This window comes from Hyperolius riggenbachi, chromosome 1, assembly GCF_040937935.1.
Source record: "Hyperolius riggenbachi isolate aHypRig1 chromosome 1, aHypRig1.pri, whole genome shotgun sequence".
Taxonomy (NCBI): Eukaryota; Metazoa; Chordata; class Amphibia; order Anura; family Hyperoliidae; genus Hyperolius; species Hyperolius riggenbachi.
Window position 1 is genome coordinate 297,475,876 of NC_090646.1, and position 13,051 is coordinate 297,488,926.

At 44.6% G+C, this 13,051-nt stretch overlaps 1 protein-coding gene across 1 annotated transcript in view; it reads right to left on the minus strand.

Moving 5' to 3' along the window:
* LOC137508566 (zinc finger protein 414-like) overlaps window positions 1-13,051 on the minus strand; it is a 96,524-nt gene that overhangs the window by 23,157 nt on the left and 60,316 nt on the right. The window contains exon 6 of the mRNA XM_068233762.1: window positions 856-1,011. Within this exon, the coding sequence (XP_068089863.1) occupies window positions 856-1,011 (156 nt within the window). The remainder of the gene's footprint in view (window positions 1-855; window positions 1,012-13,051) is intronic.

Genomic DNA, 13,051 nt, shown 5'->3' on the forward strand with positions numbered 1-13,051 from the left:
CCCCCGACCACCGGCCTTCAGTCCGTGCCCGAGTGCCCAAATGGTCAGTCCGCCCCTGGCTACCCCTTCGTACATCAATACTTTACCTGTCCGCACGTTTCTGCACTCTTGCTCCTCATTTGCACTCCAGAAGAAGGGTGTGGACACAGCGGCAGACAGGTAGAGTATTAATGCACGGGCAACATGATGGGGGGGGAGGGGGTTATGAGTTGGAGGGGGATGTGGCCAGGGGTGGCCACAAAGTAACGTCACTAGGCAGATTCCCAAAAGATTTCATACTGAAATCATCTGGAATTTGTCTGCGGTTTATTGTGGCAGTCAACAGATCTCTCTCCAATCAGATTTGAATAGAGAGAGATCTGTCTAGGTCGATAGGCTGCCAAAAATCATCGCTTGATGTAGGGCCACCTTTACACATAGGGAAACAATGAACCACTATAGCCTGACTACTTTCTATCCACTTACACTACCAACGATTGTGCCATTGTGAGCTGACGGGTACAAGCGCAAATACAGAAAAATTATGTAGGCCGCCGATTGCAATTCGGGAGACAGCAGCACCACAATTTACATCTTCGTTGCGGTGCTTTTGGAATCGGCAAAAGAGGCACAATTCAATTTTCAAATTGGATCTCACCCAGTGGAAAAGAGCCCTAATGACCTTCTATCCACTTTTCTCAATCTGTAACAGTTATGTGTTTTTAAAAAGCAGACAGAAGAGCGCTAATGTGCTCAGGCCCTAACTATAGGTTACATTACTTGGCACTGTATTAAATAAAAGCAATACATACACACAGTAGTTTGAATTTAGTATCATGCCATACTGATTGCAACAATATAAACATTGGAACTCACCTATATCGTCCTGAGATCTGGATGGTGGAGGGTTCTTATGTAGCTCTTCAATATGTTTATCCATGTGGTCTCTTGTAGGGGTAGAAAAGCTACATTGCATACATCTGTAGCTACCTCTTGTATGCTCCCAAACAATTCGACTATTGCTTGTGTGCCCTAAAACAAGACAAAACAAAAAAAAAAAAAAAAGCACATGTTATTTTCAACCTTGAGAAATGGAATGAATGGTTTTTTCAACTAAAAAAAGTCTTCTGGAAATTAAGAGCGATGAAGATCAAAACTGAAGGTTTAATTTGCCTTTTAAACCTAGTAAGGGGATTTTTTATTGAAAATTCAAGCACTACACACAGAGTGTCACAGCAAAATACACAAAGTATAAAAAACATGACATTTGACATGCATCTACAGAGGTTTCATTACTCAAAGGTGACGTTACAGTGAGTTTGATTTGAAAATAGGTATCTAGTAGTCTGTCAGTACTGGGAAGAAGGAGGGGGGGGGGAGGGGAAAAAAAAAAAAAAAAAAAGAAGAGGGAAAGAAAGTAGCTGCCCATATGAAGTGAAGGAGGGATCTTAAAGTATCGCATCACTACTAAACGTAGTAGAATTCAGGATTCGGCACATATAATAACTGACACGAGGAGCCCGGGAGTAGGCCAAGATGCAGTCAGGAGTATATCGGTTGACCCAACAGGTTTAAAGAAATTGATACTCTTTTAGGAGCACACTAGTTTTTGGAAGGAATAGATTGCTCCATTGATGTTTTAGTGTTCATTAGGATTTATTACTTCTGTTTGTTTTTCAGGTCAGAAACGTAGATTTTTAAAGGCAGCTGTTTAGTTTAACCTCCTAAGCCGTAAAGGTGCCGGCACCTATACTAGCTAGCCTAGTGCTAACTTATATGTTTTGATTACATTTAATCTAATATGTTTCACCTGGGGGACCCTGAGGCTACAAAACCTCCTGAGCGAAGTAATGCTCAGGAGGTTAAAGTCTTATAATGAAGCGCTTTGAACAGTCTCATGGCAAGGCCGTGCATACACATGAACCAACTGGAGCAACTGACAGGTTTACCAAGACGGACAGCAGTGGATCAAGGCGGCCTGGGGAGGACGGTGAGGGGGCCAACTGCCTGAAGAGGGCCGGAGGAAGCCTTAGGCATGCATAATTTATTTTGTCTCGGGTACACTTTAAGCTGGAAAATGCTGCAAATTATGTATTTTTTTTAGGGAATTGTCACATTATGTGTATTTTGGTGAAATGCTTCTGCAGTATGTGTGTTTTGTGGGGAACCGCTGCACATTAGCTGTATTTTATAAGTAATGTGTGTTTTGGTGAAACAGTGCATTGTGTATTTTTGGTGAGACGCTGCCGCATTGTGTGCATTTTCTAAGAAACAGTGCATTAGGTTTATTTTGTGGGGAAACTGCAAATTATGTTTATTTTATGAGAAAAGCTGCCGCATTATGTATATTTTAAGCACTTGCCGACCGCCTTAAGCCGATGGACGGCGGCAAGGGCTGGGCCCAAACGACCGCAATACGCCCACCCGGTGGGGGCGGGCGTGGTTATGCGGCGATCGCATCATTCGTGACGCGATCAGCCGCCGGCGACTGGCTCTGCGCCCCTTGCGCTGTAACCCAACGGCCGTTCGGAAGTGCCGGCGGGTTACTAGCACCCGGATCGCCGCATGTAAAGTGTATAATAGGCTTTGTAATGTATACAAAGCCTATTATACAGGCTGCCTCCTGCCCTGGTGGTCCCAGTGTCCAAGGGAGCACCAGGGCAGGCTGCAGCCACCCTAGTCTGCACCCAAGCACACCGATTTCCCCCCCCCTGCCCCAGATCGCCCACAGCACCCCTCAGACCCCCCCTGCCCACCCCCCAGACCCCTGTTTGCACCCAGTCATCCCCCTAATCACCCATCAATCACTCCCTGTCACTATCTGTCAACGCTATTTTTTTTTAACCCTAAACTGCCCCCTCCTGATCACCCCCCCACCCCTCAGATTCTCCCCAAACCCCCCCCCCATGTACTGTATGCCTCTAACCCCCCTGTAATAACCCACTGATCACCTGTCAATCACCCGTCAATCACCCCCTGTCACTGCCACTCATCAAACAGCCCCTAACCTGCCCCTTGCGGGCAATCTGATCAACCACCCACACCAATAGATCGCCCGCAGATCCGACATCAGATCACCTCCCAAGTGCAGTGTTTACATCTGTTCTCTCCTCTAAACACCCACTAATTACCCATCAATCACCCCCTGTCACTGCTACCCATCAGATTAGACCCCTATCTGCCCCTAGGGCACCCAATCACCCGCCCACACCCTCAGAACGCCCTCAGACCCCAGCCCTGATCACCTCGCCAGTGTATTGCTTGCATCTATTTCCCCCCTCTAATCACACCTTGAGACACCCATCAATCACCTCCTGTCACCACCTGTCACCCCCTAGCACACCTACCCATCAGATCAGGCCCTAATTTGCCCCGTGTGGGCTCCTGATCACTCGGCCAAACCCTCAGATCCCCCTCAGACCCCCTTCCGATCACCTCCCCAGTGCATTGATTGCATCTATTTTCCCCTCTAACCACCCCCTGAGACACCCATCAATCACCTCCTGTCACCCCCTAGCACTCCTATCCATCAGATCAGGCCCAATACAACCTGTCATCTAAGAGGCCACCTTGCTTATGACCGGTTCCACAAAATTTGCCCCCTCATAGACCACCTGTCATCAAAATTAGCAGATGCCTATACCCCTGAACAGTCATTTTGAGAAATTTGGTTTCCAAACTACTCACGGTTTTGGGCCCGTAAAATGCCAGGGCAGTATATGAACCCCACAAGTGACCCCATTTTAGAAAAGAGACACCCCAAGGTATTCTGTTAGGTGTATGACGAGTTCATAGAAGATTTTATTTGTTGTCAAAAGTTAGCGAAAATTGATTTTTATTGTTTTTTTCACAAAGTGTCATTTTTCACTAACTTGTGACAAAAAATAAAATCTTCTATGAACTCACCATACACCTAACAGAATACCTTGGGGTGTCTTCTTTCTAAAATGGGGTCACTTGTGGGGTTCCTATACTGCCCTGGCATTTTAGGGGCCCTAAACCGTGAGTAGTCTAGAAAACAAATGCCTCAAAATGACCTGTGAATAGGATGTTGGGCCCCTTAGCGCACCTAGGCTGCAAAAAAGTGGTATCGCCATACTCAGGAGAAGTAGTATAATGTGTTTTGTGGTGTACTTTTACACATACCTATGCTGGGTGGGAGAAATCTCTCTGTAAGGCCTGGTGTACACCAAAAACCGCTAGCAGATCCGCAAAATGCTAGCAGATTTTGAAACGCTTTTTCTTCTTTTTCTGTAGCGTTTCAGCAAGTATTTTGCGGTTTTGTGAAGCGTTTCTGGTGTAGTAGATTTCATGCATTGTGACAGTAAAGCTGTTACTGAACAGCTACTGTAACAAAAAACGCCTGGCAAACCGCTCTGAAGTGCCGTTTTTCAGAGCGGTTTGCGTTTTTCCTATACTTAACATTAAGGGAAGAAACACATCCGCAATCCAAAATCTGCAGCAGCCCGGGAGTATGCGTTTCTGCAAAACGCCTCCCGCTCTGGTGTGCACGAGCCCATTGAAATACATTACCCTAGCGGATCCGCACCCGCAAGCGGATCGCAAACCGCAGCAGAACCGCTCTGGTGTGCACTAGGCCTAAATGGACAATTGTGTGTAAAAAAAAATAATCAAAAAATGTGTCATTTACAGAGATATTTCTCCCACTCAGCATGGTTATATGTAAAAATACACCACAAAACACATTATACTACTTCTCCTGAGTACGGCGATACCACATGTGTGGCACTTTTTTGCACCCTAACTGCGCTAAGGGGCCCAAAGTCCAATGAGTACCTTTAGGATTTCACAGGTCATTTTGCGACATTTGGTTTCAAGACTACTCCTCATGGTTTAGGGCCCCTAAAATGCCAGGGCAGTATAGGAACCCCACAAATGACCCCATTTTAGAAAGAAGACACCCCAAGGTATTCCGTTAGGTGTATGGTGAGTTCATAGAAGATTTTATTTTTTGTCAAAAGTTACAGGAAAATGACACTTTGTGAAAAAAAAAACAATTAAAATCAATTTCCGCTAACTTGTGACAAAAAAAAAAATCTTCTATGAACTCACCATACTCCTAACGGAATACCTTGGGGTGTCTTCTTTCTAAAATGGGGTCATTTGTGGGGTTCCTATACTGCCCTGGCATTTTAGGGGCCCTAAACTGTGAGCAGTAGTCTTGAAACCAAATGTCGCAAAATGACCTGTGAAATCCTAAAGGTACTCATTGGACTTTGGGCCCCTTAGTGCTGTTAGGGTGCAAAAAAAAAGTGCCACACATGTGGTATCGCCGTACTCAGGAGAAGTAGTATAATGTGTTTTGGGGTGTATTTTTACACATACCCATGCTGAGTGGGAGAAATATCTCTGTAAATAGACAATTGTGTGTAAAAAAAATAAATCTAAAGATTGTCATTTACAGGGATATTTCTCCCACCCAGCATGGGTATGTGTAAAAATACACCACAAAACACATTATACTACTTCTCCTGAGTACGGCAATACCACATGTGTGGCACTTTTTTGCAGCCTAACTGCACTAAGGGGCCCAAAGTCCAATGAGCATCTTTGGGCTTTACAGGGGTGCTTACAATTAGGCACCCCCCAAAATGCCAGGACAGTGAACACACCCCACAAATGACCCCATTTTGGAAAGTAGATACTTCAAGGTATTCAGAGAGGAGTCCGTGGCAGATTTCATTTTTTTTTTTTCGCAAGGTAAAAGAAATGGAAACTTTTTTTTTTTGTCACAAAGTGTCATTTTTCGTTAACTTGTGACAAAAAATAAAATCTTCTATGAACTCACCATGCCTCTCAGTGAATACTTTGGGATGTCTTCTTTGCAAAATGGGGTCATTTGGGGGGTATTTATACTATCCCGGAATTTTAGCACCTCATGAGACATGACAGGTGGTCAGAAAAGTCAGAGATGCTTTAATACTTTTGGCACCATAGTTTGTAAACGCTCAGCCTTTATGAGGTAGTGAATGCTAATATGGATATTGGGAATGCTGTAGATGTGATATACTTGGACTTTGCAAAGGCCTTCTACACTGTTCCCCACAAAAGTCTGGTGCAAAAGTTGAGCATGCAAGGACTGGGAAAGAGTCTGTGTTCATGGATAGGGAACTGGCTAATGGACAGAAAACAAAGAGTTGTGGTCAATGGATCGTGCTCAAAATGGGAGACCGTTAGCAGTGGGGTCCCACAGGGGTCTGTTCTGGGTCCAGTGCTCTTCAATTTATTTATTAATGACCTAGTAGATGCAGTAGTGAGCAATGTTGCTATTTTTGCAGATGATACAAAATTGTGCAGAATCATCAACTCTCAGGAAGATAGTGTCATATTGCAACAGGATCTGGATAAGATGGCTATATGGGCACATACATGGCAGATGAAATTCAATGTTGACAAATGTAAAGTCATGCATTTTGGACGTACTAATGGTCTTGCACCATACAAAATAAATGGGATACAGCTGGGGACATCAAACTTGGAGAAGGACTTAGGAGTACTCATTGACAACAAGTTAAATAATCGTACTCAATGCCAAGCAGCTGCAGCTAAAGCTAACAAAGTTTTGGGATGCATTAAAAGGGAAATAAAAACTCGAGATGCTAGCATAATATTGCCCCTGTTTAACTCTCTAGTAAGGCCACATCTGGAATATGGAATTCAGTTCTGGGCACCACATTACAAAAAAGATATTGCAGTTTTAGAGCAGGTGCAGAGACGAGCAACAAAATTGATGCGTGGGATGGAAGGTCTCACTTATCGAGAAAGGTTAGATAAACTGGGTTTATTTAGTCTAGAGAAAAGACGCCTTAGAGGGGCTCTAATTAACATGTATAAATACATCAGAGGGCAATATAATAGCTTGGCGGATGAGCTTTTTGTCCCTAGGCCTTCTCAAAGGACTAGAGGACATGATCTGCGCATGGAGGAAAAACTTTTTAGCCATTTTATTTAGGAAAGGGTTCTTTACAGTAAGAATGATTAAGATGTGGAATGTATTTCCACAGGAAGTCGTTATGGCAAACTCTATACCTGCATTTAAAGGGGGCTTAAATGCTTTCCTTGCGTTGAAAGACATCCATGGCTACAATTACTAGGTAATGCCTAATGATGTTGATCCAGGGATTTTATCTGATTGCCATCTGGAGTCGGGAAGGAATTTTTCCCTTTAGGGGCTAATTGGACCATGCCTTGTAAGGGTTTTTTCGCTTTCCTCTGGATCAACAGGGATATGTGAGGGAGCAGGCTGGTGTTGTACTTTATACTGGTTGAACTCGATGGACGTATGTCTTTTTTCAACCAAAATAACTATGTAACTATGTAACTATAACTTTTATCCAATCCAATAAATATACACTGAATATTTTTTTTTTATCAAAGACATGTAGCAGAATAACTTTCGCTCAAATGTATAGGAAATTTTACTTTATTTGAAAAGTCAGCACAGAAAGTTAAAAAAGTCATTTTTTTGACAAAATTCATGTCTTTTTTGATGAACATAATAAAAACTAAAACTCGCAGCAGCAATCAAATAGCACCAAAAGAAATCTATATTAGTGACAAGAAAAGGAGGAATTCATTTAGGTGGTAGGTATGACCGAGCAATAAACCGTGAAAGCTGCAGTGGTCTGAATGTAAAAAAAGGCTCTGGTCCTTAAGGGGCGAAAAGACTGTGGTCCTCAAGTGGTTCAGTGATACACTGCAACATTATGTGTATTTTGGGGGATATTGTGCAACATTGTGTCTTTTGCTGTTTGAGGGGGGTCTGTCTGCTGACCCTGGGCTTGTCTTTGGTGCCAAAGAAGTCCTTCCTGCTGCCATTTGCTGTTTGTGGCAGAGGCCGGGGGGGATTGCTCAGCTATAGGTCTTTCTTCCACATATATGCACAATACAGTACTCATGTAGGTTAGTACACAGAATGGCATGCATTATACCAGACTATTTTTTGGGGAAAATATTCTGGTATAATCCACGGTGTACTGGCCAACATGACACCTTTATTATTGTGCAAATACATGAAATACAAAAACATAGCTTTTTTTTAATTTTTTTTTACTTTAGCCTGCTGTGCACATGCTGTCTGAAGGAGTCCACCTACTGTCCCAGTGTTTGGTTCCAAAGAAGTCTGGCTGCTACTATGTGCAATTGGTGAACGGGGTGGGGGGATAACATTGTCTAATTACCTTTAAGTTTTTACGTTCACGTTGTCTAGCTGTGTTTTGGGAGAAAAGTTGGGCCCACTGTCTTTACATTACACTTAGTTAGCTCCGCTCACATCCTGTCATGACCACACATGGCTTTGTGAGCCCCACTCACTCCTATTCTGGTCTGGCCCCTCGTTCATACTCGAGAACCTCATGCGGTCTTCTGGAAAAAATTATCTATTTATATTCATTCTTGTTACTAACTGTCCCTCAGAGGAGCTCACAATCTAATCCCTATTTCACTACTCCCTTTAATCACTACGGTCATGTGATCTATGCATAGGTGGGCAGACCCCTAGCATGTTACTATTCTTAAGGGTCATCTATTCCTAGTTCTGTTCTCCCACCTCCACTCTCTATGTGTCTCTACTCTTAGGACCCGTGTCCCGCTCACTACCCCTTCACCTTTCCCCTTTCACACTTCACCCTTCCCTTCTTCACCCTTTCCCCTCCCTCCCCATTCAAACCCTAACCTGGGACTACTTGTTAGATGCTATATATAGCATCTATTTGAGCAGCGATGCCGTTAGCTAATAAGCTTATATTAGGGCAATGGACCCGACTTTCGGCATTGAACAGGGCACACACAGCCTTGTTGGCTTCTAGCCCCCCGAGTGCGACCTTGGCTGCAGGGCGATTCCGCCCTGTAGCCTTTGTTGCTGCACCGGAGGGCGGACTCCATCCAAGACTGCAGCTGTTGTCATGGGGGCTCCATGGTAACCAGTGTGCGTGCTCGCATCCGCCCCCTTGCCCCTGAGTGGCTGCTGATGTTGATGTTGATGTTGATGTTGATGTTGATGCCGCCTCTCGCGTGACTTGGGGGCGGTGCGCGTCACCATGGTTGCGCTCCCCCGCTCCAGCTATAGTGCGCATCTAGACTGCGCACACTTGCGTGCAGCACTGTCACTATTACGCACAGTCTGCTCTGACCAATCAATTAGCCCCACGTCATAGGGCGTCCGGGCGGGACCCTACACGGAAGTAGGCTATTTGAATGGCCTCTTCCCTCCAGCTTTTGTGCACGTTAGGCCTCCAAGGAAGAAAGGCTCACCCCAAGCGAAACGGTCGTAAGGCCGTGCACCCACTGGCGCCCACAGTGCCTCCCACACCCAGCAACAAGCACGATAAGTACCACATCTTGTACCACATCTTGTACATGTTTTTCATGGACTTTTTTTCCACTGCTGTACACTTGCTGCTTTCATATTAAACTACAGTGCCAGACATCACTACTGTCTCCTCCCATGTGTTTGATGCCATGTTTCTACTTCCGTCTTGAGCACGTAGTTTTTGCTGGAGTTTGCCCATCTATACAGCTGTCAACACTGTCATCAGAACCATTTCTGAGTGCCGGCCTACCTTTCTCCAAGTTGTCCCATTGAACTGTTTTGTTTTCAGGCCTGGAGCACCAGATATGTCTAATATAGACGAGGATCTTTCTCCAGAGGAGTTAGAATCTGGTGATGAAGCTGAAAGGGCGCAGGGCGATCACATCACTGCAGGGAGGCTGGATCTCACGGGTTTTTTTGCCCATACTAGCGGTCCTAACAGCTCTAATTCTACTGCGGGCGCCAAGGTGCTGGAGCAGAACCTAGAGAGACTCTGCGAGCGAGAGGTGGGAGTCTTTTGGACAGTCACCACCCTTGAGAAGTATAGGGGTGAAGATTTGGTGGCGAGAGGTTTTAGGAGGTATCAAGAGCCTTCTGAATACAGGCAAGACCCCAAATTCTTGGAAACTTGGAGGCAGGAGTTTTTAGAACATTCAGCACGTCTGCAGAATATAGTGCTGGACAGAAGCAAAGTTGAGCTTAATCTCATTACATCTGCAATCTCGGAAAGTAAAATAGAATACAAGAAATTGGTGTCTGAAAATCTGTATAAGGTCACATTGGATAAGATCGATAAGAAATTGGTACCTCTGCAAGACAACATTAAAGCTCGTAAATTGAAGAAATATTTACGTGACCGAGAGGATTACAAATTTGGCAGGATTTTTTCCTGGGGGATCCCTCCTAATCAGAGACCGAGAGGTAGACCTCATTCCCCAGGGAGACCTAAAGGTTATTGGACAACTGAATCAGAGTCCAGCGGAGAAGACTCCTCCAACAAAACGCCTAGACAAAAACCACGTAAATCCCAGAAACAGCCTCAAAGACCAAAGAAATCCCCGACCGAAGATCAACATGCCCCTTTAGGAAACAAATCCGGTGAGGAAGAGGGAGTAAAAATAGGAGAAAAACAGGTGTCCTGGGAGGACAAAAAGAGAGGGAGCAAAAACAGATAGTAATAATGCCCTCAAATAACAAAACCAACTTGGTCAACCTTACCTCTGAGATTCTACCAGAAGGAGTTAGTGATTTGTTAAACAAAGGCCTGAACTATTCTCTATCCACTCAATTTGACTACCCGAACTTCAAGGTGGACTTATATAAGGGAGTTAGAAAGTTGAATATCAAGCACTACTTTGAAAAAAAGAAATCAGAAGACATAGGGAGTAATGTTCAACCGGCAGGAAAACCCACAGTAGGAGCTCTTGGATTCAGCGTTACAAAAAGTTGGAATGATAAAGACCTTGAAACTATCTCAGTTCTAAATGAACTATTAACTGAGTCAGTTCCGACCGATGTGTCGCTACATGACCACAAGAAGTTTCAACCCTGTAAATTCACAATGCCTTTCCCTACATTAGCTGGGTCTGCCATTGACATTTTCGAACAACAGGTTGATAGAGAGATTAAAGCCCTGAAATACCCCCAGTCACAATCCAATCTCACCCCTGTCGAACATAAAGCTTTGAACTGGTTGAGAAACCGTCCTGACCTCACCATTAGAAAGGCAGACAAAGGAGGTTCTGTGGTAATATTATCAACTGCAGATTATAAGAAGGAGGCATTACGCCAACTCACAGATACCTCCACATACAAACCACTCAAAGGAGACCCCACAGTAGGATATCAGTCTGCCCTGAGATCACTTTTACGACAGGGAGTTGAACTAGGCTTCCTTACTCCTAGACTAGCGAGGGATCTTCTACCAGAATTTCCTGTTAAGCCGGTCTGGTATTATCTTCCAAAGATCCATAAGTCCCTGACCGATCCCCCGGGCCGGCCCATTGTGTCGGGCCTGGGATCGGTCACGGAAAGACTTTCTGGGTATCTGGATCACATCCTCAGACCTCTCCTTTCTCATATCCCATCCCACCTCAGCGATACCCTCGATGTTTTGGAGGGTTTGGAGTCCACATTGTGGTGTGAAGGAGACCTGTTGGTTACCATTGACGTCACAAGCCTTTATAGCAGAATACCACATGTAGAGGGTCTCAAAGCTGTCAAAATGTTCCTAGACAGAGGTGACAAAGACCCTCTTTTCAATGAATACCTGTGTGACTGTTTGGCTTTTATTTTAACCCACAATGCATTTATGTTTGGCGACACCTGGTACCAGCAGGTCTCCGGAACTGCAATGGGGACTCCTGTCGCTTGTACTTATGCCAATTTATTCCTTGGGGCCTGGGAAGAGACGTTCATCCACGCTATAGACAATCCATTCAGGTCTAACCTGAGGATGTGGTCCAGATACGTGGATGATTTCTTGGCCTTCTGGTCGGGAGATATCGAATCGCTGTCCAGATTCTTGGTCTTCATTAATACTAACAATGTAAATATGTTATTTACTATGGAATACTCTGCGATAAGCATACATTTCCTTGATCTTGAATTAATTATTCAGGACGGCGTTGTAAGAACGAAAGGCTATCGTAAACCGACAGCCTCAAATACAATCTTACACTCAGGCAGTTACCACCCTAGGCATGTCATGAGGTCTCTCCCATACGGCCAGTTCCTGCGCTTACGCAGGAACAACGCCAGTTTGGATGACTTTATTGAACAAGCCATGGAGCTGAAATCTCGCCTGCTTATGAGGAGTTATGACGCCAATGATCTTGAACTCGCCATGAACGAGGCCTTGAAAAAAGATAGATCTGATTTGATTACAAGGAGATACAACTCTAGACGATCGAATAATGTTTCAGGGGTCTTCACTTTTGGCTTCTCACCAATGGAGAGGGAAATTAAAAAGGTGATGACCAGAAATTGGCCCATCTTGCTCCAAGATCCAGTTCTTAAAGAATGCCTACCATCAAAACCCTTGGTTACTTTTAAAAGAGCACCCACTATTGGCGATCTTCTTGTCCATAGCGACTTTCGCGAAAATCCACGTCGCACATGGCTGGACGATGTAGCTACCACAGGTAACCATCGGTGTGGAGCATGCAAAGCATGCCCACACATGAGGACCGGCAAATTCTACCAATTAGGTCCTGTTCAGTTTAAAGTTCCGTTTTTTGCCACATGTAGTACTAGCTACGTCGTTTACGCCCTTTGGTGTCCATGCCAACGTTTTTACATTGGCATGACAACCAGAATGGTGAAAGACAGGATTCTGGAGCACATCCGCCTGTTGCCGAAAGGCAAGGGGTGCCCCAGAGTGGTAGAGCACATGGCCACTGTCCATGGCTCCGACCCAAGTCTTTTGTCATTCGCATGTGTGGACCAATGTATTCTTCCACGTAGAGGAGGCAATAGGAAGAAATTGCTCCTCAGGTTGGAATCCAAGTGGATTTTCAAAACAGACGCTATGGACCCTCTGGGCCTTAATGATTACGTAGACATGGCTTGCTATCTTGAACCTTGAGGGTGTTCTCACTAGGTGCCCTCCCCCTGCCACCCCTGCCTATGCCTATTTTTCACATGACCGGTTTGATCCTGATTTTTATATAAAAAGGTAACGATTTTTTCAATATAGAGATACTTTTGTCTTTTAATGTATGATATAATAAATGAATGTTC